Source organism: Prunus dulcis, chromosome 4, assembly GCF_902201215.1.
Source record: "Prunus dulcis chromosome 4, ALMONDv2, whole genome shotgun sequence".
Lineage (NCBI taxonomy): Eukaryota > Viridiplantae > Streptophyta > Magnoliopsida > Rosales > Rosaceae > Prunus > Prunus dulcis.
The window spans coordinates 6,259,448-6,287,112 of NC_047653.1; the positions used below are offsets into that span (position 1 = coordinate 6,259,448).

The 27,665-nt window shown below is 36.6% G+C and overlaps 6 protein-coding genes across 10 annotated transcripts; 2 read left to right on the top strand and 4 right to left on the bottom strand.

The window, feature by feature from the left end:
• Positions 1-1,955: 1,955 nt before the first annotated feature.
• Positions 1,956-4,609, top strand: LOC117625719 (cytochrome c6, chloroplastic). Of its 2 annotated transcripts, none has more exons than XM_034357253.1 (6): positions 1,956-2,038; positions 2,148-2,277; positions 3,313-3,410; positions 3,503-3,534; positions 3,888-3,951; positions 4,071-4,609. In XM_034357253.1, the coding sequence occupies exons 1-6, from the start codon at positions 1,982-1,984 to the stop codon at positions 4,209-4,211; spliced, it is 522 nt and encodes a 173-aa protein (XP_034213144.1). In that variant the 5' UTR covers positions 1,956-1,981; the 3' UTR covers positions 4,212-4,609. The 2 variants fall into 2 exon arrangements, with proteins under 2 accessions (XP_034213144.1, XP_034213145.1); XM_034357254.1 differs by having other exon boundaries at positions 1,964-2,038; positions 2,155-2,277.
• A 6,749-nt stretch (positions 4,610-11,358) lies between these two features.
• On the bottom strand, positions 11,359-12,615 carry LOC117626475. Its single transcript, XM_034358187.1, has 3 exons — positions 12,228-12,615; positions 11,942-12,106; positions 11,359-11,809 (listed from the first exon to the last, which is right to left on the bottom strand). The coding sequence occupies exons 1-3, from the start codon at positions 12,444-12,446 to the stop codon at positions 11,549-11,551; spliced, it is 645 nt and encodes a 214-aa protein (XP_034214078.1). The 5' UTR covers positions 12,447-12,615; the 3' UTR covers positions 11,359-11,548.
• A 741-nt stretch (positions 12,616-13,356) lies between these two features.
• On the bottom strand, positions 13,357-19,125 carry LOC117626195 (protein NARROW LEAF 1-like). 2 transcript variants are annotated; one of them, XM_034357849.1, is made up of 7 exons: positions 19,071-19,104; positions 18,811-18,945; positions 17,348-17,857; positions 16,882-17,025; positions 15,824-16,064; positions 14,540-15,040; positions 13,357-14,366 (listed from the first exon to the last, which is right to left on the bottom strand). In XM_034357849.1, the coding sequence occupies exons 3-7, from the start codon at positions 17,843-17,845 to the stop codon at positions 13,936-13,938; spliced, it is 1,815 nt and encodes a 604-aa protein (XP_034213740.1). In that variant the 5' UTR covers positions 17,846-17,857; positions 18,811-18,945; positions 19,071-19,104; the 3' UTR covers positions 13,357-13,935. The 2 variants fall into 2 exon arrangements, with proteins under 2 accessions (XP_034213740.1, XP_034213738.1); XM_034357847.1 differs by having other exon boundaries at positions 18,811-19,125.
• A 1,775-nt stretch (positions 19,126-20,900) lies between these two features.
• LOC117624827 lies at positions 20,901-21,500 on the top strand. The gene has a single exon (XM_034356297.1). The coding sequence runs from the start codon at positions 21,042-21,044 to the stop codon at positions 21,339-21,341; it is 300 nt and encodes a 99-aa protein (XP_034212188.1). The 5' UTR covers positions 20,901-21,041; the 3' UTR covers positions 21,342-21,500.
• A 193-nt stretch (positions 21,501-21,693) lies between these two features.
• LOC117624829 (glutathionyl-hydroquinone reductase YqjG-like) lies at positions 21,694-24,332 on the bottom strand. 3 transcript variants are annotated; one of them, XM_034356299.1, is made up of 6 exons: positions 24,149-24,332; positions 23,265-23,485; positions 23,007-23,183; positions 22,687-22,911; positions 22,446-22,574; positions 21,694-22,013 (listed from the first exon to the last, which is right to left on the bottom strand). In XM_034356299.1, exons 2-6 carry the CDS (start codon positions 23,475-23,477, stop codon positions 21,780-21,782), a joined length of 978 nt encoding a protein of 325 aa, XP_034212190.1. In that variant the 5' UTR covers positions 23,478-23,485; positions 24,149-24,332; the 3' UTR covers positions 21,694-21,779. The 3 variants fall into 3 exon arrangements, with proteins under 3 accessions (XP_034212190.1, XP_034212191.1, XP_034212192.1); XM_034356300.1 differs by having other exon boundaries at positions 23,265-23,488; XM_034356301.1 differs by lacking the exon at positions 22,446-22,574.
• Positions 24,333-24,431: 99 nt separating this feature from the next.
• Positions 24,432-26,927, bottom strand: LOC117624828 (pentatricopeptide repeat-containing protein At4g19890). Its single transcript, XM_034356298.1, has one exon. The coding sequence runs from the start codon at positions 26,881-26,883 to the stop codon at positions 24,733-24,735; it is 2,151 nt and encodes a 716-aa protein (XP_034212189.1). The 5' UTR covers positions 26,884-26,927; the 3' UTR covers positions 24,432-24,732.
• Between the last annotated feature and the right edge of the window lie 738 nt (positions 26,928-27,665).

Below are 27,665 nucleotides of genomic sequence, written 5' to 3' on the forward strand. Positions count from 1 at the left end.
AAGGGATCTTCACTAATATACCCAAAATAGGAGCTGAAATTATAAAAAAAACCCCACATGGAAAACACTTCATAAACACACCCAAAATCCATTTATTAAATAACAAATTAGTGTTGAAGTTCCAATAAATTACAGCACTGCCACTATCAAGCCCAACAGAAAAAAACTCAAAAAACACCCAAAACAAACCCAGCCCAAATTTATAAACAAGCCCAAACATTGTACCATCTCGTATTCCATAACTTTCTGCCCCAAAAAAAAAAGTAAACCATATCATAAAAGTACATTGTTAATACCATGTCATAAAAGTACATTGTTAATACCATGTCATAAAAGTGCATTATTAATACCACGCTATAGAAGTATATTGTTAATACAATTTCATAGAAAAAAATTCTTAATACAATTTCATAGAAAAACATTGTAAATATCATTTCATACAAGAAATCCAAAAAACCCTAACAAGAGATTCGATATCATAGAAGTACATTGTTAATACCATGTCATAAAAGTACATTGTTAATACCATGTCATAAAAGTGCATTGTTAATACCACGCTATAGAAGTATATTGTTAATACAATTTCATAGAAAAAAAATTCTTAATACAATTTCATAGAAAAACATTGTAAATATCATTTCATACAAGAAATCCAAAAAACCCTAACAAGAGATTCGATATCCTTTGCTGCCACCTCCAATTGTCCATAGTTTCACCAGATACAATCGCAAAGGCAAAAGGAAATACCTTTAGAAGAAAAAAAAAATACATTGTTAATACTATGTCACAAAAGTACATTGTTAATGCTATATCATAGAACTATTTTCCTAGTAAAAATCACATTTTGCATATCATAAACTTCAAGTGCACAGCCATATATAGAGCAAAATATAGAGCGTGCTTTGTTACTAAAAATATGTTAATAATATGTCATAGAAGTACACTGTTAATACTATGTTATATAAATCAACTCAGTTGCAGGGTATGAACAGTATAACAGCTGTTCATACCACTTACTGTAAAACGACTTTGCTGAGTTCAGCATATCCCGCTCTTCAAAGAAGAGCTTTTTCAATGGCAGCCGTAGAGAGGAAGAGGAAGCGGCAGCCCCTTTGGCTATGGAAAAATCATTGTCGTCGGCATTTGTGAACAAGAGATTCGGATTGAAAATTGGGAACACATGACGGATCTGGCCATTTTGGAATATATCATCACTGGAAATCGTCTTCATCTTCTTTCTTCTTGCAATCACTACCGGCGTCGGCTTCGTCCGGCAATTGACACCTCAAATTTACAGAGTCGCCACAGAACTCCGTGAGCTTAACCATAACCTGTATTCATATCGAAAAAAAATAGACATTAGCACCAAATTCAACGAGGTAACTGAAATCAAGTAGAAATTCAAGTAAATTAAGCGAAAATCAAACGGAAAATAATGAATTGAAGCAAATGGAACAAACCTGCAAAGGAAATGGAGGCATTGACAGCGAGAACACGTGTGAGGCCACCTATGTAATGGAGATTGTCGTCGGTCTTGTGTTGGTCCATGGCTTTGAGACTGTTTGGTTTACTTTGAAGGCATAGAGAGGGAAGAAGGGAAAGAGCAGAGGAGAGATGGTGGTTTGAAGTAGGAGAGAGGCTTGAGGCTTTAAACCTGAGGGAGTCTTCAAATGAGATCCAAAACTAATTTAATTCTAGAAAGGGTAATAAAGATATTTCATCTTATTAATTAAATTAAAAAATATACAGTTGTTGATTTTTGGGTTTATTTTGGGTGTGTTTCTATGTTTTAAATAGTGTAGGGTATATTTATAATTTCATATCTAGGAATGGGTGTTTCACTAATTTTGTATTAAAAGAAACCCATATATTTTTCGACCAAAAAATAAAAGAAGCCATATATTTTGGTATTTTGCATATGTGCCTGCAAGTTGCAACCACATTTTTCACTTTGTCATCCACTAGAGAGAGAGAGAGAGAGATGCAGCTTGCATCTCTGATACCTAATAGCGCTAATGGTACCTGTTGCTTCCCAAAGGTAATATTTCTCTCTCTCTCTCTCTCTCTCTCTCTCTCTCTCTCTTGAATTGGTAACTGAAAATTTCTGAATGTTATATGTTGAGTTGAGTTGAGTGTGTGCTCTTAAGGGTGCAGTGAAACAAGGAGGACAGAACCCAATTGTTCAAAAGCAAGAACAATGGAAGTTCCTCAAGAGCTTGGCTCCACCTCTAATGGCTGCTGCCGTTCTGGCCTTATCTCCAATCTGCATCACCCCTGGTAACCAACCACACACTTGTGTACTCTATCCTCCAATACATACTTTAATTCCTCCTCAGTCCTGCCTTTTTCCTCAAATATTCAACATTGCCACTACCTGCACTGCACAGGAAGAGGACATATTTATATTTTACTCTTCTTCACTAACTTACCAATAGTAACTTATGGGATTTTAAAGGTTTGGAAAGTATATGGGATGGGCAAAGTCTTTGTCCCAAAGATTAGGATGAAGAGGAAACAAAAGTGGGAAAATGCTACGGCCCCATTATTTTTTAATGCATTGAAGTTTTGTTCATAGACATTTTTGTTGTCTATGATCTGGTTGATCACTGGAACTCATGTAGTTCTGTGCTTAACAATAGTAGTTGTAGTTGGTTTAGTTCTCCCTTGGAACTAAATAGTTCTCATAGTTTCTTCTGATCAGTGCTGCCATTAGGAACTTGGGTAATTGTAGATTGTCTTTGTTGAACCAGTAAAGGCTCTTATCCCCACTAACTTTGCAGACATCATTTGCAATTTGTTTTAAAGAAGAAGAAAAAAGATAATTAGATGGATTAAATGTTAAGGTTGCTTCAAATGCTAAAGTATCACAAATGGATATGGAAAACAGTTGGCTACTTGAGCCACTTATATGTTGGTGTTTTCACCTTGACTGATAAGAAATTACTTTGGAGTTAGATCAACTATTCCTTGATAGAAAGCTTTATTTAAGCTGCTTACCTCACTTCCATGCTAATGGCAGATAATTATTTTCGTGGTAAATTGACAAAACATGGTGCATGTCATTGTCCCATATACTAATGATTTACAATAGAATCTTGTTCTTTGACTTTGTTTGCACATCAGGAATCACAATAAAATACATGTTACTTAATGATTGAGAATATTGTTTTGCTTACGTTTGTCTTTTCTTTTCCAAAATACATATACGATTCAATGGCAACACAGCTCTGCAGAAAGTTCTAATTTATCTAGTTGTTTTGTGTGATTGGAAGAAGAAAAAAAACATTTTATCTCTTTCTTTTTCTGGTGCAGTCTCAGATGCACAAACCTTAGATGTTCCAAAAGGAGCTGCATTGTTTCGTAAAACTTGCATTGGATGTCATGATGCAGGCGGAAACATTATACAACCAGTGAGCCTCCACTTATCTGTAAATCTGATATATTCATTCATCCCTCAAAGTCTTTTTTTAATTCTTATTCCATTGTTTCCTCTTCTTTCCAGGGTGCAACACTCTTTACGAGAGATCTACAGAGGTAATCGGGTACTATCTCAGTCAAATCTTCTGCTAGAAACATGTATTTGAACAAGAATTAGCTTCTAAAATGAAGATGAATAAGGCATAATGGTTTCAAAGACCCTTTCAAGTACTGGCTTATATTCTCTGCAATGGAATAGAATAACTGATATGGAGAACATTGTGTGATGATGTTTTTTTTCAGCCATTCATGTGCAATTTAATCTAGTCCCTTGGTCATGATTTAACCACACACACACAAACAAAACAAAAACAAAAAAAAAAACAAAAAAACAAACAAGGTGTTTCAGGTTTTCACCTTCTATAAATAAGGACCCGTTTCGGAAATAATTCAAGCATTTTCTTCTACAGAAACGGAGTTGACACCGAAGAGGAGATATACCGTGTGACTTACTTTGGCAAGGGAAGAATGCCTGTAAGTTTGTCTAAATTAATTTGGAAATTTGCATCCTAACCATAACCATAACCATAATCAATATGTTTATGTTGCACCTACTTGAATTGAAGATTAGTGTATCTTTTGGGATTTTGCAGGGTTTTGGTGAGAAGTGCACGCCAAGGGGCCAGTGCACATTTGGAGCCCGTTTGCAGGATGAAGAGATAAAGCTTTTGGCTGAGTTTGTCAAGTTACAGGCTGATCAGAACTGGCCAAACATTTTAATTGAAGAAAAATGACTTCTTCAATTAATTGCATTGCCGACTCAAGTTTTTAGTAAAACGGTTCTTTGCTCGTTGCATGTATTCAATCAGTACATTAAAATGGGTCTTGCTTGCATTGCAACAAACATCAAGATTTTCATCAAGGTTTGGTTGGTAAGGTTGTGTGCCTTGTGGTAGCCATTGACAGATAATGCTTTCAGCTCCTTGCATTGTTTTAAGAAATGGGTTGGGCTAAACTAATTTTGTAGGACAGGAAAGGGAAAGGCACTGGGTTGGGCTAAATGCCAAGTGTAATTGAAAGAGTGTACTGGTTGGATTTTTTTGTGGTTGGTTTGGATGATGGAGGATGCCCCAACCCTGAAATATACATGTTTTCAATCGAACTTGTAATTTGGAGATGGATTCGAACTCTAGACCTCATGCAATATTGGGAATGAAAATATCACTAAATTAAGAGCTAGTTGCAAAAAGTATCGTTTCAATAAAAAATATACTTCAGAAATGGACTAATTCAACAGGAAGGAAAAAAGAAACCAAAAAGAAAAAAACAAAAGTAAAAAGAGGAGGAAGTTCATTGAGAATTTAGGGCTGCTAGTGGAATGAGAACATGGGATGTGCCTAACTAAGTTGAAGTTTTCAGGCTCTGGTCTTGACACGAGTCCTAGATGACAATGCAAGAGAAATTATTTCAAATCATGTCCTTTTGATTAATGCACTTAATAATCAAATCACCTCATTACATTGGTTTGAACTAAACATGTTGGCCATGGTTTATACTCTCTCCCAAAACCATCATTATCTTAATAATGACATGTTTATGCAATCAGCATAGCAAACATGGAAACATAATCACATTATATCCTACCCCACATGAGTTGTTAATATTGAAAAATACTTGATCTTAAATCTAATCACTCAACTGCCAAAACCCACTAATGCTTCCTAAATGGCCATATCTTACACTAACATGTTCTTGTCTCGTTACCAAACGTTCATGTTTTAAAAGAAATAGAAAAAATGAGATAGAAAAAAGTGAGAGGACATAATGAAGAATAAATTCTGGTTTTCAAAATAGAAATTAATTCAAGTGGCTAGTTTATATCAACGTGGAAAGGAGTATTTGAACTTTGAAATTTCTTTCAACGATTAAAAACAATATAATTTTAAGTGGGTTTTAGTTTTGCGCCTCACTTAGTTGATCGCTTTCATCTCCACTCATATGAGTAGAAGTTCGAAACTCCCAGACACACCCAATGAATATTTGTGTGAACCCCTCCTCCAAACGCTTGTACTTAAAAGAGTGGCTTTTAGTTGGTACCTGCTTTTAATTAAACTTATGATTTATTATTAGTGTGAAAATCTTAATAATGAGCTTTCAATAATATTTATTTATAGCCACCATCATCAAAACAGATGGTCCAAAAATGTCGAGCTTGCCATTCTTTCCAACCAAGACTGATGAGATAGCCTAGGGTTGAAAACATCTGCAACCAACGGAGACTAGTTGAGATAAAAAACAACGTGGGGTGAGGGTATTCATTAATTAATTAGTAGTAGTTGCACCAGCTCAAACAAAACAAGGTTGAAAAGCCAATTGCCAAGAGCCAATGTAATTAAAGAAAAATTAAAGAGTCTGATATTTTAATTAGGTTCTCCTAAAGCTTTGGCATATGGGGGGGTGGTTAAGCTCTCCCTCTCACTCACTAAACAAACAATCTTATAGTGATATAAGTCTTAAACTAGTTAACAAGTCATTACAATCCTCTTTTTAGTTGTTAATTAACTTTTTAATACAAATTATTCCACGATGAATGGTCCTAAACATCAGCCTCAGTAGATAGGACAACCTAATAGATCCTTTTTTCCAATGAATAAGATGAATAGAAATGTCAAAAGGATGACAAAATATTGAAGAAGCAATATTGGTGGCACAACCTGTCATGTTTGATATGTGTCATCCATTCCCATGTGGTGTTGATCTTGGCTTCATGGAAAATATTTCCACTATGTCCACATACCCAACTTGGAAAATGAAATTTGCCATTGCTATCAACTTTTAAAATGTTTGATTGTTTTAGTAGTTTTATGAAAGAATAAGTTTATTGAAAGAATAAGTTTATAAATTTTTTTTGAGTATAAGCGATAGTCTAAACTATACTAGAGAGGGACTTTCTCACACACACAGTATGATGATAGATGAGGTTAGGCAAGATAAAAAAAAGCTTGCATGATCATGACAACAAAAGACTTGATAAGCTTTCAAGTACTTCTCTTTCAAGACATCATCAGCTATGATCACACAAAAATGTGATTAGAGATAATGTAATCTACAAAATGATTCTACACCACTACTAATTAAACAGGAGGCTGATCATAAATAATTTATTTTAGAGTTTGCAAATAAAATCCTCATTTTGGAATATTTCTTTATTTAGAGCCATCACCATACCTACCTTAATGATTTCTTTTGGGGTCTGAAACTTAATGAAATGAAGCTGAAAACCAACTCTTGGACCTAAAATTATAAAACAAAAAAATCATGTGACCCTATCCATAATAAACACTATTAAAAAGTCTGTGGTGGTCCTTGCCTTTCCATTAGGACCTGTCTGCATGTCATTGTAATTGTCAACCAAAGACACAGGAACCACCCAAAGCTAAAGACAAAAGGAGGACACTCTCAACTGATTCCACCAACCTGGCCAATTCATTTCATGCCCTTCATATAAATAATCATATTGCACAGTATATTTATTGTATTGAAATTGTGCTGCTGTAGGGACCAGGCAGCCGCTAAGCACATGCATGGTCACAAAGCCTCTTGTTAGCTGCTAGAAATGAAGACTAATTAATCCCAATTTATTAAAGTCTTTAATTAATTGCTGTGATCAAGATTTTTGTATGGAAATTTGGACTGAAATTGAAAGGGTTTTCTTATAACTTACTGTTTAGGCATAGACTTGTTTTTTTAGAAACTTTTTTTTGATAAAAGGGAATTCGAACTCAAGTTCAGAGTGAGGAGCACATCTATTCTAGCCAACTTCTCTAAGTACATGTCAGCTGCTTTTCTGAAAACTTAAGCACACTTCATGCAGGCCACAGTTTTGATAGTGATTAAAGTTAAAGAAATCAATTGACAGTAAGGTGAGGTCTATAAATTGTCACCATCCTAAAGAGTTATGGAGAAACAGGAACCATACTTTGAGTAAAAGACACGCCAAATGTAACAATAACAAAGGCAAAGCATGCTCAACTTTTCAGACCAAGAAAAAAGCATGCTCAACTTTTGAAGCTTCTCTTTTGGGCCAATTAATTTGAAACATAACATCTATCTGCAAAGCATAAAGGTATTTATATTATGAATCTTATTAGAACGGTTTTTATCAGAAGTTTGTGATTTAGTTTTTGATGCAGTAAGTAGGGGAAAATAATTCTTAATTGTTGGTACCAAAAATAAAGCAGCTGATAGCATGGGCTGCAATAAAGGTTCAGTGTCATTATGTTAATAAAAAATGGCTCGGTGGTATGTTAACGAATTAATATACTACAGAAACGAGACTTTATAAGTTCAGGAACTTGAAAACGGAACAAAAATATAATATATATCCCAGGCTCCCAGGATGAATTGATAAACACTGTAAAATCACCATGAACAATTTGATTAAATTGATCCCTGTATGTAGTCAACTAGGTGAACAAATTTGACATGTTTAGGTATGACTTAGCTAGCAGAACTAAACCAACTCTCTGGGTTTGACTACACAATGGAATTTTTTTCTCTGAGATTAAAAAATCATCTGGGAGAAGGAAAAAAAATAAATAATAAAAAAAGAAGAAGAAGAAAAATAAAAGGGTAATTTATTGGGGTTTAATATTATATTTGTGAACAGAACATGGTGGTCCCTTCTTTAAGCTTCAAATTCATTTATTATATGGTACTATAACTAATATGTAAATTACTGTGGACACAGAGAGAGAGAGAGAGAGAGAGAGAGAGAGAGAGAGAGAGAGAGATGGCAATGGGTCAGGTCAATAGCTGTAAGGAGGCCAAAAAAAAACCCACAATTAAATACTGACTCTTAATGCTACAGTAGAGCAGAAGAGGGGAGAGAGAGAGAGCTAGAGGTGCATAAAAGCTAGCATTTATGCAGATGAGGGAGGAAGATATAGCTAGAGAGAGCTGTAGGGGGAGAATTGTCACGAGGCTTCTCTTTCTCTTACCTAAAACATGCATGCCTCGAGTGGTTGTGTGCCAGGAGCTTCAGCTGGTTGCTTAAAAAGAGCCTTAATTTCCATCAAAGGCCAAACCTTTATGCAGCGTCTTGCTTCTTCTTTCTATTCCCTTGTCTGGTTTTGTTGGTTTGAGAGCTTGAAGCTGCCAGCATGATCTGGTATACTTAACCTATAGCTATATCAGCATCACACTACTAGTAATATACATATATATATATTAGATCTTGCAGCACCAAATTATAAATATATATGTATGGCCAAATAGGTAGAGATTGATTTTTGGATATACAGAACCAAACTTTGGTGGATGCCTTCATTTCTTATAGATCTTGATAATTTCATGTTTTCGAAGAGAAGGGTTTTTAGTCAATTAATTAACCAAGAGAATTGACATCCTGCTAATTACATATATATTTAGTTTAATTACTAGCTAGATATATGTAAGGTTCTTCTACCAGGTCATCTTGCAGCTTCAATCACTCACACCAACAATAGAAAAACTTCTTTAGCTAAGGATATATACAAGGTCTCTTCCCAAGCACAGGTTTATTTCAGGTATATACATCATCTCTTCTACAGCAAGCACACACCTTCAGATCAAAGTTCAAAGCTTGATGAATTCATTACTTGATAACAGCTCTCTCTCTCTCTCTCTCTCTCTCTCTCTCTCTGTGTGTATGTGTGTGTGTGTGTGTGTAGTTATGCCTGCATGTTGGTTTTGGACTATGCTGGTAGAATCTAGAATCAGCATATGCAAGACGGATGAAATAAAAGCTTTGAATGAGACAAGTCTTAATGGCTATGTCGTATTTTGCCTGCAATTTCTTTATTGAGTTTACATCATTGCCCGATTCATATTATTACCTCACAAAATAGTTTTCATATTTGAAGACATAAACCAAAAGAAATTTTAGGGGTGCATATAGGGATGCACTTAATTATGATTCACCCTTGTTAGTGTACCTTTTCATCAGATCAATCGAGTCTGGAGGTCAAGAAAAGCTAATAAGTGTACTGTATATCTCATGTTCATATGGACCACTAATTAATCTGATGAATTTACAATGTTATCTTAGTTTCAGGTGCATCATTAATCAGAATCAATATTAGATTCTGTATTTGTAAATAAATATTATAAAATTACCTAATCGATACGCTAAATTACTAGGTGTAAGTGTATGTATGTATACTATTATAGGCACTTAACCCAATATTCAATGTGAGATTAGTGCTCATAACTTAATTAGTGAAAATGAACCCTTCTTTAGATGACTGAGAGTTCATATATATGTGTGGTTTCTGTCAATGTTTAAGTATCTAAACAAATCACTCAAGCTCTGGAGTGTAGACGGCCTAATTAATAAGCATAAATAACTTTATTAACCTATTAAGCTCTGATTAGCCCAACCAACATGGAATTGGTAGACATTTCTCGTTGTACACTAATGTATGCTCTTATGTGTTTTAATTATTACCGGCCGGATTGTTAATAGAAATCTGATGAGCAATGTTTATGTTTCATGTTCATTTTGTGTTTGATTAGTGACTAAGATCACTACTCTTGGCTTTTTGGCCTCAGACAATAATCAGTATTGTACTTAGTTTCATTTCACCATAATGATTTGTTATTAGATGAGTTTTATTATCTGAAGTCAGCCTTCATTAGGTGTTGGCAGTAAAAGTTGTTAATTATTGTGTATATTCAACCATAATTATGAGCACCATCTAAAATATATATGCCTGCTTTTTTATCTTTTGGCACAACTGAGCATGTAAATCTCTTTGCCCAAAATGATTTAAGTGGAAATCATGATTATGCCCTTGTCTATCTTCACTGGACTAAATTGATTCTATGATTTAAGTATTAGCATCAAACCATGATCAAATACTAATCTTAACCAAGATTGTGAAAGATTTTGTTCATTAGTCTTTATTTGTTACTTCAACAGGGAGAAACTTTCACTACCAAAGGGCCTTTCTTTCCAATTGTACTAACATGTGTTAGCTTTGTTATGCTTTAATAGGAGATTTCCAAGTTTACCATGTTTATATATTATTAAGAATCATTTTGAAAAACCTCTAAGAGGTTGTAACAAATGTAATTTGATAATGCAAGAACTTCAAAACTATTACCATTTGATTTGATCTTTCTAGTGACAAAGGAACATCCATTCTCCTTGTCTTTCTTTTTCTTTACTTTTGTGAAAGTTACATCCCTTGGCATATATATAACACCCAAACATTTTGGTCTCCTACACAAACTCACTGGTTTCTCAGATGATATAGTTAAGATATATATATGGTAGAAAATTTGTTCTTTGAGAAATATTAACTGTAGCTGCAGATTTATATGGTAACTCAGAAAACACATGCATGTACAAAAGGGATTGTGTTTATAGGTTAATCTGATGATGGTGGTGCTAAACCTAATTAATATGAATTTTAGTGATTGTTTCTTTGTGATTTCTGTCAGTAGGATATAGCTTTCATGACATAATTCATGTATGTTAATGTCTGAACTACCATCCAGGAAAGTATGTAAAGAGGTCACTGTGCTATTACTTTAACAAATAAACAAGTTTTAAAGGTTCAAGTTTAACCTCAACAACTAAAGCATTGGAGCCTCAGCCATCAACGTAAAAAGTACTTTAGGACTTAGTCATGACCCAATCAAAAACTGCTACCTGGAAAAAGTGTTGTGCTCCTATATTTTATATTTATAAATATCCTTGACCCCATATACTTTTGGACTCAGGGTTTATATTATAAGTTAAAACTCACATCATTTGGGTACAATTAATCAACATCTATCTACTTCAGCACCCTAGTAGCTTGACAAAGAACAAATCAAGCTCTTGCTTTTAACTACCAGATGCTATGAATGAACATGTATCAAATAACATCATGATGGTTAATTATGAGCCTTAAGCCTCAGTAAATGAAAGCTAATTAAAAAATAATAGGAAATTTAAGCAAACTTGTTCCCATCTTCCATCCAATAAAACTAAACTAAGATCAGTCTTACATAGAATATATAGTTGGAAAACCATATAGATAGCAATCAGTAAATCAGTCATGGACTGATGTTAGACTCCCTAAAGCATGCACTTGCACCTGAACTAATCATCAGAATCAGCATCCGAATCCTCCGAATTCGAATCTGAATCGCAGGCCTGGTATGACTTGGAAGCCACCTTAATCCAGAGTCCCTCCACCTCTTCTTCCCGTGGTGTGACTTGGAAACATCCTTTGATCCCTTTGATTTGAAAAAGTTCATCATCATCATCATCATCATCATCATCATCACCTGAATCACTAAACGCGTAGCTCCCATCTTTGTCCACAGAAAAAGGCTCCAAAAATTCCCCACTGCCATCATCCTGTGTGAAATTTTTATAGACACACATAGGCAAGGGACACATATAGGAATTGAAGATTAGTACACATTTACTAAGAAATTAAAGAAGGAAGTTATAAACTGTTATATCAGAAAAACAAGTTATGCATTCTACCTTTCTGCAAATCCACTTAAAATAGAACAGTTTGAGTTTCTCGTGCACATGAAAAGAGCCAATAACCTCTATCTCCATCACAGGCATGTCTTGTCCTTCATCCGTGATTGGTTTGCCTCCCCTATTCAGAATCCTCAAACCACCAAACCCCATGCACTTTGGGCACTACACATATACATACATCAATATATGCGTCCATTATGTCACACTTAGGCATTATGCTAACCAAAATCATAGACAGCTATATGTGATGCAAATAAAACTCAAGCACTACACTAGTACTTACAGCTAAGGCTTTATGATATTGGGCATCTTCCATCCTACCTGCACATAAGTATAATGGAAGACAACCAATTTCCAACAGCTCTCTGTTACAATTTTTGCAATCAACTTGGATGTGGTAACAGAGGAAAGGGTACTCCCATCCACCTTCTGGCTCAACTTGAGTCACTCCATCAAGACTGTCCACGGAAATGTAGAGAATGAGCCGGCAAGTCCTCGACATTGTACCTAGTTCCCTTACACACTCACAGTGCAGATCAGAAGCAATAATACTAGTAGAATGTACCTTAATCAACAACTTAACTTGTGACCCCTTTCTCTCTCTCTCATTGAGTTGTTTAAAGCACCACAAAATTTACTATTGTTCAACTTAAGAGCATCACCACCGTTAGAAACAGAGGAGTAAATAAGTTTGAGGTTGCTTATAGAGCCTCGTTCTGCTTCTGGTTGGCTTACATTTAATGCAATGCTACGTTAGCATCACATATACAATGGGTGTTGTGTTGGTAAAACCAATATACAGCTAGAAAGAGAAAGTGAAAGAGATCAAAAGCTTCACCCAAACTGCCCTGTGCATGATGTAACATGTTATTTTGCCAAATTTGTAATACCATTTAATTTTCTCTTCCCCTTTCTGGAATTCTTTTCTTTGGACCTTGCACCAAGAAATGGACTGCAAGGAGTTCTCTAAATGCTTGTACTCAATGCCAAGATGTGTTATGTTCCTGGAAACAGTAACTCCTGTTACACTATTTTCATCTTTAACATCCTATTCTCATTCCACTTTTGTTCTATTTTTCTTAGTTGAAAGTTGAAACCGACCCCCAGTCCATGTCAATTTTTTTCTTCTTGTTTTCTTCAGTGAAAAGGTTAGGTGTGAAGCCCAGTAAATTTTTTTACATCCTTTTATTTCTTTATTCGCATATTTATTTGTGGGGTTTAAGATTTACACCAGTTCTTTGGTGAGCATTTGGAATTGCAGTTCTTAGATGTATCAGATGGCTACTTTTGCAATATGGGTATAGAAAGGAGAGACAGTGACAAGGATCACTCCATTTCACCACAATGAAGTGATCACTACTTGAAAGAGTTCTGTAACCACAATTTCTCACAAAAAGAAGTTTTAAGAAAGATGACATAAGAGCATACGTCATTTGAAAATGACACGCAAAACAAATAAGAAATAGTAGAAAATGTCTCATTTGAAGCCGCATTTACAAATATAGCCACAATATGAGTTCTTCACTTACAGACTATTAGACTTAAGAAAATACAATTGGTCTACGCCACCTTGCTCCCTCCTTTTCTACCATAAAAAAGAAACCCTCAATTAGGCTCTGAACAAACTAACGTTGCTAGCCAAAAGTAACATTTTACATTCTGTTGGATTCCAATAGCTGCTTATGCTCCCAACTTCAGGAGTGCTAATGCTATAAGTATATTCACCAAAGTGATACAAATCAAAAGTAAAAATGAAAGCGGGGTACGACCTAAACATCTCTATAAAACATTGTATGCTCCACATATATGACCTATACTTTTTATCCTTACCAAAATATCCAAGATTCCATATAGCAATTGATGCAGGAGAAGATATGACCCAACAATTACACTCCGGAATAAAGTGTAACGGAGAATTTGAAGCCAAAGTGAAGCAACTCCTCGTATGAAAGTTACTTCAAGAAAAGAGAGTTAATTTACTCATTCCTACTTCATTTGGGTCCTTTAGTGCTAAAGAGAGCGTTGCCGTTTTTTCTTCTCTTCGGTTCTGGCTCACCTAACTGCAACGAAACAGAAATCTCTTCATCAGAGCCATTCCGCAATGCCAAGAGGTTTTTTGATAGTGGGTTTTCCTCTCGATTGCTTTGATTTACTGGAGATCTGCAGGTGGACCTTGGAATGAATTGGTGTTCTACATTCGGAGAAGTTTTAACACCATTTTCTATGTGAAAGTCACCATGAATGAACGGCCGACTCAGTCCCTGACAGGACTCACCTTCAAAAGGAATTTTCTGAAGATTGAAACCCAGATGTCCGAAGTTATCTTCTAGCTTATCTTTAGATGGAGCCCGGACAGCTGTGGATGACTCCACTGTGGAACCAATCCCTGCAGCTGAAGCATTTCGTTGCTCTTGGATTGCAGCTATGTTAAAATGAAGTAGCAGAGGAGTCAGGAAAATATGCTGAACAAAGCCAAATGTCAGCAAAAACATAGGACTTCATCCATCTTTTGAGAGAATGAACACAGTGGTAGACTAAAAACAGCAGAACCAAAAAAGAGGGGAAAAAACATTTGGTTGGTTCAGAAGCACAAACCTTGAAACCCTTCATTGGTTGTTATAAGATCAAGTTCAAGGAGGTCAAGAAGGCGCCCAAGATCAACTCCACTAGTCCAATTTTCAGGTGGTTGGCCAATTTTTAGTTTCAAGCGACCACGGTTAGCTGTTCCACCCCAAATGATCCCAACAGGTCGTGGCTTCTCCCCATTCTGACCAGTCAATAGAATGAGACTTCCACTATCACCTTCAAGATCAAAACTCTGCCGGTTCTCACCAACAACAAGAAAATCAGTAAAGAAACAAATCCCTTTTTCATCATTGTATTCTAGAGCATACGCCATGACGGTTCCAGTAGTCAAGCCTGAACTTCTCCCAACTTTCATCACTTGCCTTCCAATAAGACTGTCGATTGGTGACTGCAAGTCTATGATGTTGACATCACCAATCTCACCTACACCTCTTACAGTCGTAATTACATTGTTCATGTTGAAATCCTCGGCAAAAGGAATAAAGGCACCATCAGCTCGCACAAATGTTTCTGCAGGGGCACCAAATCATAATGGGCACGTGTAGGGGGGCATAACATAATGAGAAACCCACTAGAACAAGTGTGAAGTAACACAACTATGAGAAACTACGCGACAGATCAAACTCAATTCTTGAAGAAAATAACCAGCGAAATCAAGAATATTTCTTAACTGGAAAATAAGATTAACAACATGATGTATTGTTAAGCTTAGTTTCAATGCATCCTATTATGAAAAGTTAAATTTATATTCAATTTCTTAAATGCTATGGGACATGATTTCTTTCCTTCTATTTTGATTTATTTTTTGTTCGATTTTGATGAAAAGTCAAATTTATATTCTATTTCTATTTTCAACACATCACATTATCCAAAGTTTTAAACTCAAGCACCTCAAGTTGGTCAGCATTCATCATCATCGAACCAATTCAGTGTTTATATCCAGCTGGAAGTATTATGTGCCTTGTATTGTTTGAACCTATTTGTGCCTCCTTAAACTCTTATTAGTTGTCTGCTTCTAGTATATTGTAATCAATTGATTATGGGGTTAATGTATTGTAGTTACACATTTATTTATAAAACTTATCATATAATTAATTAATAGTAATTGTATGTCTCTGCGTTCCGAATACATCAGTTGAAAGTTTTTAATTCTTAGACAATGTAGACACAAACTAAAGTATTTGCCCCTATCCTCTAGAGACACTTTCAAGCTCATAAATAAATACTGCTGACTATTTGCAACCATATCTGTCCATCAGCTTAACAGATAACCGAAATCTGGAACTGCATTACCTGGGTTTGTTCCAGCAAATATGCCATACCAAAGATCATCTGTGATAAAAGATGTTGCCCTCTCCACAGCGCCAAGATACACCCCAGGTCCAAGGCTTGGTGGCAAAGGATGGAACATTTTCTGGTTTGGATAGTCCAAATCAACTGCCACATGCCGATTTGTGAGAAAACCAACCTGTCGATTTCCTGTTCGGCTTTTAACAATAGCACCCAGAGTTCCATAAGTCTCCTGGCTAGCAACCTAAACAAGCAAAAAACAATTAGGTAAACTTAACTAGTTGAGACACAAAGAAGTCAATGTATATACAGATCCCATCAATAAATTTGACGTTTAGGGTTTCCTACTATTCCTAAAAACCTAAAGTGTTGGGATGTAGGCCGACTATTGTTTCTATACTCTAATAATCCCCCTCATGTTGGGCTTCTCCCTAGCACTAGAGAAATCAACACATAAAAATAAACATAAATTGAGAGGTTGCAGCAGCATGGATATGAACTCAAGATCTCTCGCTCTAATACTCTGATATGTTTCATCAGTTTACCATTGTTCCCAATTCAGCTCCTTGAAGTAGATAGGCATATAAGGCAAATTAAAATTCATGTTTATTATTTATTTTGTTAAGTTCAATGAGCAAATTTACTAGCCAAACAAGACCTACCCAAATTTTATATAAAACTGATTCTGTTTAATACCAAATCCAGCATACCAAAGCATATTTTTAGCTTGTATTCTTATTGTTAGTTGACAAGCTTATCCATGAGAAGATCCAGCCCTAAAGCAACTCATACTATTAAGTAATTAAGAATATGAACCAAACCTGAGTGAAACAATGATAACTTTATTTAATATTGTAAACTACCCCACCAAATTCATTATCTCATCCTTGAATAGTTTTTTTATTGTAGTAAAGACCTCAGTAGCACCTAGGCTGCGTTCCAGTCTCCATATGGGTATTTTCTATCTATATTACTTATCCACAGCCCGAACTTGGAGATCAAACACCAAATTACCACCACCACAGAAAACAAACAGGACAGTAATTTTCTTAAGAAAATACCTGGGAACCAGAACCAATGCATGGATCACTTCCCCGCAAGCCATCTGCGAGCTCTGTATACAGCTGTTCTTTTGGAGTTGGAGCCGGGGAACCATAATAGGAAAATTCTACAACATCCACATCACACCATACACCTCCTGGCCCCTGCACCATTTTTTATATGCAGAAACCAAACAAAACAATAATCTAGTCAAAGATCAAAATAACCAATTAGCTTCTTTTTTTAAAAAGAAATAAATAAATAACTTACAAGTTTTTAACAAGCCAGTAGTTTATACATTCTCAACGGCTTTTACAAAATTACATTATTTCAACCAACAGAAAAATACACAAAGCTCATCATTCTGACCAGCCTTGTGATTGAAAGAAAATAACTTAAAACAAACCTCAATAATAATATACTATGGCACAGATAATATAAAATCTAAAAATCAGAATGTAGAAAAAGGACACCAAAATTTTCCACCTCAAGGGCAGCAGGTAGACACTGCACATGGCTTAGCCATTGCCTGTGAGCTTTACGGGCAACAAAGACAAGAATGGCTGGAATGTCTGTTAAGACGCCTTGTCGAATCCGAAACCCAATTGCGGTCCCAAGACTAAACCGGCGCAAGATCTTGCTATGGAATGCCCTAATGGTCATCAGCTCAAGTAAGGTTGTAGCCTGCTGCCCTGATGGCAACCGGCCCAAAGTTTCAGGGAGAACGTCCTTCTGAAGATTTCCAAAATAGTTTGCTCTATCTTCTGCTGCATCATTTAACCGACTCAAAGTGGGCCACGAGAAGTAGGCGGCATTGCTCTCAGAGAGCTGACCACTAGATGCAAAAGGCTGGAGGGCCAATGGACTTGATGAAGGAAGATTAGGATGATGACTGCAGTAATTTCTTTCCAAGTCTAGAGCAGACTCCTCAGACTGTGCTGATCCAGAGTGATGAAACCTTAAATCTAATCTGGTCCTGTCCATCTTCCAGCTCTCCTACGTGATATAAATACATCTCTCAGGAGATCCATATTTATGGTTAAGAAGTACAAAATCCTAAAACATAACCTACAAATTCATTCTTCTTGTTGTTCAGCCTTTAAAAATAACTTAAAGGAGTTTAGACTTAAAAACACAGAAGCACTGCGTTACAGAACAAATTTGAACCCTTACTCAAAAGAACCAAAAAGGTAGACAAGAAGGGCAGAAAGAAATAAAGAACGGGCAACAAGGAAAAGATAAAATTAATCTAATCTGAAATGAACTCCTAAGAGGTGCAGAAAAAATATGGACTAAAATAAATTAAAATTAAAAGGTGGAATGTTGAATATTAACAAGAGGGCAATGGTACAAGCTCTTTTGGCACAGATTGTATATAGAGAGCACAGGAGCTCTCTAACTTCTTGTCTCAGAGGAGACACTAACATAAGCTGTCATTTAACCAAAAATTTCATTTTGGATACATTTAATCATGCCAAGCATACCGAAAGAGCTATGAAATTCAATTTTTGGCCTCTATCGTGTTTGAAAATGCATCCAGAAAACTAAAAAACAAGCATTTTATAAATATTAGCTGCACCTCTGTTACAAAGCTCAAGAAGGCTTGCAAACTCTTCAAAATGTATCTGGGGAAATGAATCCCACAGTAAAGATTGGAACTTCAAGAAAATTCATGGATACACGACAAGAAATAACACACAAAATTAAAGCAAAAAAGGGAAAATGAGAGAAGAGACTGAACCCAATAAGCACAACGCCCCAAATTCATGAAATAGGTAGACGTAAAATGAGCAAACGGTCCTAGATTGTTAGGATTGTTCATAATGAGGGGAGAGACTGAACCCGGAAAGCACAACACCCCAAATTCACACTTTGCGCATAACCCAGATAGAATTTATGAACACCAAAAATATGAACAAAGTTAAAGGCATAACTCAGAGAGAACTCACTGATCACTAATGGTGGAGCTGTGGAGGGCTCAAAGCAAAGCCCCTTGAAGACTTTCATGCCCTAGTAAAGATTTTCCCGCAAACCCATCATCTAAAAGATCAAGATTGTGTGCTACAATCACTTCATCATAGAATCTAATTACCATCCAGCACAAAGATTAGTATTGTATGTGTGCAAAGAGAAAAAGTGACAGTGTGAGGAAAAGAACATCTATATTTAGAAAGAGAGCTTTAAAGTTTAGAGAATGAGAAGGTTATACTTTCCATGCTACTTTGGAGAGAAAGACCATATAATATCTAGTATCTGGTATTTGTTTTATAAAAATACAAAGAACCATTTAGGAGTATTTGTTTATACCACCCTTTTTTCCTTTTCCTTTTCTTTTTTTTTTCTTTTTTTTCTTTTTCTTTGCCCTTTTTGCACCTCATCACATTTCTTGGTGGGGAGTTTTAATGGAGGAGAGATTGGCAGAGAGCAAATTGATTTTCTTGGATCCCATTGATATTTTAATTTGGTGGTGGGGAATAGGGTCCCATCCATATTTGCTCCCCAAAAGTAGCACACTCTTCATCCTAATAATTCAATTCCCATCTAGCTATAGGGTTAGGGTGACCAAATTTTCTTTTTTCATTTTGGTGGTCTTCTTGCATTCTCTTCAGGAATTGTAATATGGATCCTTGCTTAATTCATTTGGGTTTAAATGTTTTTAAGCTATAGTTAATCAAAGGTTTGATAGAAAATTAGACATACACTAGGGAATGATTAGATGTGGGGTATGAGGGAGAGAGTTGGAGACAAACACTTGTGTCCCTCTAATATAATTATAACTTCTCAGCCTTAATGGGTTTTATCTTAATAGTGAAATTTCTCAGAGCCCTCTCTCTCTCTCTTACATCATGTGCTACTGCCATTATTCTTCTTTGCAAAGGCTATCTGGTAGACCTTGCTAAAGGAAATTGTCTTTCTAGAAGTTAAATTCTCTCTCTCTCTCTCTCTCTCTCTCTCTCTCTCTCTCTCTCTCTCTCCATCCAATCAGATATCCCTTGCATTATCTTCAACTTTTAGCTCACACATTATCTTCTTCATTCATCTTCTAATTATCATACAATGATAATAATTATCAGTCTCCTCTCATTAAACTATCCACACAAATTGGGATTGCTTATACTAAACAACAGTACTTCCAATATAAGTGATAGTGATACAAACTGATGTATTAATTCTATAATATTTCAGATGAACAAGCTAACAAGCCAGCAATCACTTTTAGCCCGCCAAGACTATTTGCTTGGGACCCTTTATAATTGGAAGATTGCAACATTGGATATGTAAGCTTTTTTGTCATGTATATATTTGTAGTCTACAATTGACAAGGATAAATTTGCCCAGCTAGCTCAAGCATGAGACTGTTTATGAGAGAGGAATCAAAAGACTCCAACAAGGAAATTTCAACAATGCAATTATTGGATCACTGTCCACAATATGGGTTCCACCACAATGATCTTTTTTCTTTTAAAAAGGAATTTGATTTTGTAGGAGCACTCACACAAGTGTCCTTGAGTCCTTGAGTCTAAATTTTTCTTTTTTCTTCCCCCCAACTTTTTTTTTTTTTTTTGTCTTTTGTTTTTGCATAATAGGCCCATTTCCTGTTTCAAAAAGTGACAACTCTTAAAAAAAACTAAATAGAAAAAAGACAAAACAAAAATAAAAACAGGCTGCAGCTTCAAATTTTGCTCGAGTGGATTGAAGAAGCAGATCCCATGAGAGATAAGAAAAGCTGCTCTGACAATTCTATTTCTTCCCTTGGCATTAGGCCTTTGCATGGGACATAATTTGTGAGTAAAGCTTCCTCAAAAGCCTTCTTTTTTTTTTTTTTTTTCCTTTGTTCAAAAGAGGCCTAAAGTAAAAAGAATGTCGAGAACGAGACTCGCATTGCGAATGTAAGGATAAATGCTCTACCAGGGAACCTATAAGTCCCGCAAAGTAGAAAAGCTTTACATCTCTACCATCCTCCAACTTACATGCTAAAAACCTAATTTGTGTCAAATTTTGGGTCTGATTTTCTTTTTGGGTGAACATTGGTATTATATGAAAATACGGCCCATAAGATAGCCCACCAGGCCAAGTGACGAGCTAAGCCCACAACAAAATTCACACATCAAAGCGCGATTTTCGCACCGCAAACCGCAGCTCAAAACGCAGCAGAGGAAGACGAACGAAAAAACGGACGATGCCTGAAGAGAAGCAACCGGCGATGACGAAATGCGATCGGCTGCAAAGCGCGTTGATGGATTGCCACAGGCGGATTGGGCCGGGTCTGGCTCGCGAGGCGGCGTGCCGGCACTTGAACCGGGGTCTGGCGGAGTGCCTGGTGTCCGTGGCGTGCCCGGAGGAGTGGGAAGCGGTTCGGAGCCTGTGCGGTAGTGGAGGAACGAGTCTGAAGCGGTCGCAGTGCCAAGAGGCTCAGCTCTCGCTCTCAGTCTGCCTCTCCTCTCACCAACACCAACTCAACAACCCAAATGCAGAATAGAAGATATATATTTTTTTTTTTACTTTTTATTTTGTGATTGGTTCATTGGATTAAGCTCACACAGTATATCAAAGTTTGTGTTAATACAACGTTTTGAATAAACAAGGTTACAAGTAAATGTTAATTGCCTTGTAATAATCAAGTGGTTAAATGAATTTCTAATTGGCCTAAATTGTGCAGAAATGATTTTTGAATGATTTCGGATTGTGAAATCGCACTGTGGAGTAGGCAACCACAAAAGATTAATGCCATATTCACTTCCTAACCGATTAGCGCTTTCGCGTAAAATCTGATAACGCACTCCTTAAGATTGGCAATCAAGGGTATAACATAATGGCACAAGACAGATGGCCCGACAAACGAGCTTTACAATTAGATGAAAACACACAACCTCAGCCCACAAATGAAAATGATATCTGTATGTAGTTTATACAAAACTTAGATAGAAAACCTGTCTCTGTCGTGAGGAGAAGAAAAGTCGATATCTGGTCCGCTGGGAATTATGCCAAATGGATTGATGGAGGGATGGCTTCCATAATAGTGTCGTTTTATGTGATCTATGTTGACGGTGCTGCTCATCCCAGGAACTTGGAAAATTTCTTTGGTGTAGTTAAACAAATTTGGGTACTCTCGTAGTAATTTCTTGTTGCACTTGAAGTGCACTGCATAAACCTGTAATCAATAACAAAAACAACATAAGAAATTGAATTGTTTAGACAGTGGAACCATGTGATGTGACAGAAGTTTTGTGCTAAAAAAAGCCTAACCGAATAAACAAAATGTTAGCTAAGCAAAAATATCACGTTACGGAATCTTGACAAAATAAAATACAACCTATAAGTGAGTGGTTCCGTTATTAATAAGAAATCACAATGAGCTAATGAAAACCCCAATCCAAGGGAAAAGAAAAGTTTTAGAAGAATGAAGAAGTAATATCCTATTGAAAAATCTGATATGCTTTGGATTTGGTTAGAAACAAATTCTTGCATTTATAGCATGGTTCTTGGTTCTATTCAAACAGAACAATCATATTAGACTGAAAACAATTAAATTGGCAAATTTTCTGACAGGTACAAATTCTTGCTTGAGGGGAAATATCAGTACCTCATCAAATCTTATAATAGTGACAAACAACCGAATATCCGCTTCAGACAATGTGTTCCCACACAAGTATCGTTGCTTGCTCAGTATCTCCTCGCATTTGTCTAAAGCTTCATACAATTGTTTCACAGCCTGAAGCAAAAAATATCAACCAACGTGTTTGATGAGGCACAGATAGTCCTTAAAGAGAACATAAACACCAGAACTTCCATAGTCAAAACTAATCCGAGCATGTAAAATATACCTCATCATAAGGCTCTTGCTTCCTTGCAAACCCACATTTATAGACGCCATTATTTATCTTGTTATATATCCATTCATTAGTCTGATCAATTTGGGATTGCAAATGAGGAGGATACAAGTCCAAAGCTGCGTTTTCTGCTATATCATTGAATTCGGTATTGAACATGCGAATAATCTCTGCACTCTCGTTACTGACAATTGTTTTGAGTCTTTTATCCCATAGAACCTACCAAAGCGAAAAGGTCAGTCATTTGGTTTAACAAAAGCAGAAGGAAAAGAAAGATAAAACATGAAAAGGCCACTTAATATGAGTGAACATACTGGAACTGTGTACTTTCCAGTATAGTTGGTGCTTGCAAGCTCATAAAGTTCTCTAATACTTTTTGCTCCATTCAAAGGGTCAGGTTCAGCTCCTGCTAGCTCTGTATCAGATGCAGGAAAAACCCACCCCATATGCTCATCACTTTCTTTTGTTCTTTCCCATATGGGTTTGACTGACTGAGCAAAACAACAAACACACAAGGTCAGTTTGGCTCTTACAAGGTGAATCTAATATGTGTAACAACCTAATAGAGTTACCGTAAAGCTGATGGCTTTCTCAAGTCCTTTAATTTTCAAGTATGCAAGGCACCTGGAAGCCCAAGGGCAAGCATATGATATATACAGATGATATCTTCCAGGTTCTGCTGGAAACTGCGAATTTGGGTCCCGTGAAATGAAGTTACGGAATACAGAAGCAGTTCTCACAAATGCACCAGATAGTGAGGTCTCATCTAATGCAGATCGAGCCATTTGATAGTCTGCTGAAGAATCAACACATGCAACAATTAGTATTATTCCCTATATTTGATCAATTATATATGACCTCAAGGATATTTCATCCAATGGTTCTAAGAGACTAAAAAAGTACAAAATATTTCCACCCTTTGTGTATATTTCATCCAATATTGAACAAAGGGGGGATCAAATTCCCAATCAAAGGCCGGTTGAATGGATTGAAAGGAAATCTATGTAATGAAATTTATAACATTTTCTTCAATTCAGCTAGAACTAAATATAATTAGAAAATCAAATCTTGATTAGAAAATTAGGACTGAAAGGAAATTTTCAAGCTGACTAATGGACCGTTGGATGAGTCTAAAGTCAGGCTCTGTTATCTGGGTAGTTAACGGATAATCTATTTAACAATTCTTAGTTTCTTACCCACTGGATTATTGTTTTTGAAAATTCTCCAACCAACCAAATTCATTGTTTTCCACTGTATAGATAGTTCAACAATTCACAATAACCAAATGAATCAAATTAAGAAAAGCACCAGACAAACAATTATAACAATAGAAATCCAGCTGAAGCAAAAGCAACACAATAACAAAATGAAAATTTTCAAACGAAATTCAGTAGCTTTCTTGCCATCCAGAATTGGAAAAATGAGGAACAGCGAAAACTAATAAAAATAAGTTTACCTTCAAGGGGATCTGAGGGAGAGACTGGGGGAAGAGAGTAAAGGAGATGTTGTGGAGGTCCGACCCAGGGATACAAATACTCTTTTCTTCTTCTTTTTTTCTTTTTAAATATTGAAAGTGGTACAAATAGTCTAAAGAGAAAAAGATAATCAATTACGTCATTTTGACACTCATCCTGTTCTTTTTGTTTGTAAATGGTAGGATCACACGTGCATTGCACGTGGGCCTCCGCCACATGCGGAATTCCTTCAAGCAATTTATTTGATTACAAGGGATATTAGAGTAAAGAAAATAAACCCTCCTCCAACTTAACTCATCAAGAGATATCCAAGAAGATTGCATGGCAGAAATATCCCCCCTCTTCAATTACAGTTGGAATATTAACTGTTATGAAATTGCAGTTTTGAGTTACAACAAAGCTCCTCAAAGCACAAAAAGAATCACTGGCTTAGCATGCTGGTTGCTCACCAATGAAATTGACATAAAGACTCGAGCCCTTTTGAAGACAGTCATGGCATTGGCACCTGCTGCACAAGTTCAAGACCAGCAAATTATGTGAGCCATTTGTCAGTATATTTCAGCTGCTAGCCAATTCCTTTAGAGATCCTCTCAGTCAAATCCGAAACAAGAGCGTACTTGTTGCTCTCATAGCATGCAGTCTTAAACGCCGCCAATGTTACACGATCCACATTCTGATCCTTGTCCACTAATTTATGAAAGAACAATGCCGCGATGCCCACTTTCTTCTCGCTACAAAGCTTCCTCACCAATGTATTCACTGTGCGGATCCAGAGCTTCTTCTCTAGCCTTTCCAATAAAACCATAGCAGCTGCAGAGTCATCTTTTTTGCAGTACTTGTAAGCTAATGTCAACCTAGTAACTTCACAGGGCGACAGCCCTTTGTCCATCATGGTATCATATAACCTACGAGCCTCTTCCAATTTCTCCTCCTTGCAGAGCCCGCTTATTAGAGCACCATACGTAAAACTATCTGGGGCACAACCATGGTCACCCATCCTACGGAAAAACTTAACGGCCAAGGCAATATTTTCATCCCGACAGTAGCCGCATATCATTGAAGTATAGGTTTCCTTGGTGGGAATAGAGCCAAGCCTTACAGATAACTCAAAAAATTTCTCGCTTTCTTTCATTTTCTTTTGCCTACAGAAGGCAGCAATCAAAGTGGTATACGAATGCATATCAGGCTGCAAACCAACCTTGAGCATCTTGTTAAAAAACACCAGGGCCCCGTTAATATCACCCCTTTTGCAGTGCTCAGATATGAAAATGGTATACGTGACCCTGTCAGCTTCCAGTCCTCGGCGAAAGCCCTTCTTAATCAATTTATATGCCTCTTGAACCCTCCCCTTTTTACAGAGGCTGTCAAAAACGGCATTGTATGTACAGATATTAGGAGCGAATCCTTCTTTTCCCATTATATCCATCAATTCATATGCTCTATCAAAATTCCCAGCTTTGCAATGCCCAGAAACGAGAGTAGTATACGTATTGGTGTTAGGAATTAATCCTTGTTCTTTCATTCTGCTCAATAACATCTCTGCACGGCTCATTTTGTCTTCTTCGCAATATCCACGGATCATGGCAGTATATGTATGTACATTTGGCTTGTAATTATCGCTCCGGACAAGCTTAAGAAACAGCCTGAATGCCCTTTCAGTCCAACCTTTCTTGCAGAGCCCGTCAATCAAAGCTGTATGTGTATACACATTAGGCTTCCAACCTTTCCTAACCATTTCCTCCAACATTTCAAATGCTTGTTTAATGCTGCCCCTCTGGCACAACCCATGAATCAAAGATGTGAAATTAATCAAATTTGGCTTCACACCCATCCGAATCATCTTATCAAAGCACCAAGACGCTCGACTTACAAGACTCTTTTCGCAAAACAGACTTATAATCAAAGTAAACGTAACATTATCCAAAACAAAGCCTCTCTCAAGCATCTTACTCAACCACCTATCCACCTCCAAAACTCTTCTGTTCCTACAATACCCAACAACCATAGACTTATAGCTCAAAGAATCAGGCGACACCCCTCTCACGCACATTTCCTCAAACAAATTCTCTGCATACTCAACCAAACCCAAGTCACAGGCAATCCCAAGAACACAATTCAACGTTCGAGTACTCAACATAAGGCCTTGGTTTTGCATCTCAAAGACCATATCGGCAGCCTCCTTCAACCTCTCAATCTCAGCAAAATTCCTCACCATACAATGAACCACTTCATGGGCTCTCTCCAAATTACCATTCCCAAATAACGACATTGCACAAAATATATAAAGCCGCATAAAATACCGAAATTTGGGAAACCCAATTGCCCAATAGAAGAAACTCAAGGCCACCATGGAACCAGCCTCTTCAGCCAGTGAAGCAACAACAGAAATAGCCTGTTCATTGGTCAAAGAATCAGCATTTAAGTCGAGGTTGAGCTTGGGAGGTGATGATCTCAGATGGGTTTGTGGGGAATAGGACTGACATACCAATGCACAGATTGTTCTGACAAGAGACTGAGATTGGGAAGAGCTGGAGGTGGAGGTGGTGGAGGTGGCGGTGGTGATGGTAGTTGTGGAGTATGGGTCATCATAGTGAGTGTAGGAAGAGAGTGTTCTGAGAGAGAAGAGGGTGTAGAAGATAGAAATGGGATTTGAAGCAGGCGATAATAGCTTCTGTTGGAGTTCATGAGTTCTTCTGAGAATTCGAAGAGAAACCATGAAAGTGAAAAAGGCTCACAGAGGCTTCTCAGTCAGTTCGACTGGTCTCCCCTGTATCCTTGGCTTCAAGAACTTTTTCCGATTTATATTTGGGTTGTTTAATGTTTTAGAGTAAAATGGGCCCGGCCCAGGCCCAATTATGAATATAGGGCTTTTTTCGTTTCTTGGGTTACAGAATCTGCAGCACAGAAGGGGTTTTGGCAGCACGTTTTATGAACATATATTTCTAGCAATTAAACTTTCTTTTATTTTATGGCTGCAATTGATTGAGGATTTTATGAATCTCATGTTATTGGTGTAGTATTGTTTACCATTCACTGTGCTTAGAAGTTAGATCAGATTAATTACTCTAATTGTTATATAATATGAGATTTACATTTAATAAGTTGAACGCATTACGTTAGATACTAATACATATCACGTGACATCTTGTAAAACACTAAAGTTCTCATATTTTTATTCATTTAAGATGAAGTGTGAACATGTAGACGCATTACCACTACTGCAAGTAGTAGGTTTCCATACATCTTCATACAAAAGAGGTATGAATGCGATGAACCATATAAGCTATCAAGTCTATGGGATTTTTCATTTGAGGTCAGTATATATTTTTGAAATTAGAGTTAGTTATTGCTCCTACCTTAGAGTTAAGAGTTAGTGCTTGGCCTGGTGGCAAATAGGGTATATCCATTTGACTAATTTGCGAGAGATGCTGAATCCTAATCTAATTTGTCATAATTGATTAAGGTAGTCTGTTTGTCTTCTTACACTTAAATTCATTC

Coding starts and splice junctions, on each gene's coding strand:
- LOC117625719 (XM_034357253.1), top strand. CDS start 1,982: ATGCAGCTTGCATCTCTGATACCTAATAGCGCTAATGGTACCTGTTGC. Junction 2,039..2,147: donor GTACCTGTTGCTTCCCAAAG/GTAATATTTCTC, acceptor TGTGCTCTTAAG/GGTGCAGTGAAACAAGGAGG. Junction 3,952..4,070: donor TTGGCAAGGGAAGAATGCCT/GTAAGTTTGTCT, acceptor GGGATTTTGCAG/GGTTTTGGTGAGAAGTGCAC.
- LOC117626475 (XM_034358187.1), bottom strand. CDS start 12,446: ATGTCGAGGACTTGCCGGCTCATTCTCTACATTTCCGTGGACAGTCTT. Junction 12,107..12,227: donor AATATCATAAAGCCTTAGCT/GTAAGTACTAGT, acceptor GTATATGTGTAG/TGCCCAAAGTGCATGGGGTT. Junction 11,810..11,941: donor TTAAGTGGATTTGCAGAAAG/GTAGAATGCATA, acceptor AATTTCACACAG/GATGATGGCAGTGGGGAATT.
- LOC117626195 (XM_034357847.1), bottom strand. CDS start 17,845: ATGGACAGGACCAGATTAGATTTAAGGTTTCATCACTCTGGATCAGCA. Junction 16,065..16,881: donor GCATTGGTTCTGGTTCCCAG/GTATTTTCTTAA, acceptor TTGCTTGTTTAG/GTTGCTAGCCAGGAGACTTA. Junction 15,041..15,823: donor ATTTGCTGGAACAAACCCAG/GTAATGCAGTTC, acceptor GTGCCCCTGCAG/AAACATTTGTGCGAGCTGAT.
- LOC117624827 (XM_034356297.1), top strand. CDS start 21,042: ATGCCTGAAGAGAAGCAACCGGCGATGACGAAATGCGATCGGCTGCAA.
- LOC117624829 (XM_034356299.1), bottom strand. CDS start 23,477: ATGGCTCGATCTGCATTAGATGAGACCTCACTATCTGGTGCATTTGTG. Junction 22,912..23,006: donor CTGGAAAGTACACAGTTCCA/GTATGTTCACTC, acceptor TCGCTTTGGTAG/GTTCTATGGGATAAAAGACT. Junction 22,575..22,686: donor AGCAAGAGCCTTATGATGAG/GTATATTTTACA, acceptor TTTTTGCTTCAG/GCTGTGAAACAATTGTATGA.
- LOC117624828 (XM_034356298.1), bottom strand. CDS start 26,883: ATGGTTTCTCTTCGAATTCTCAGAAGAACTCATGAACTCCAACAGAAG.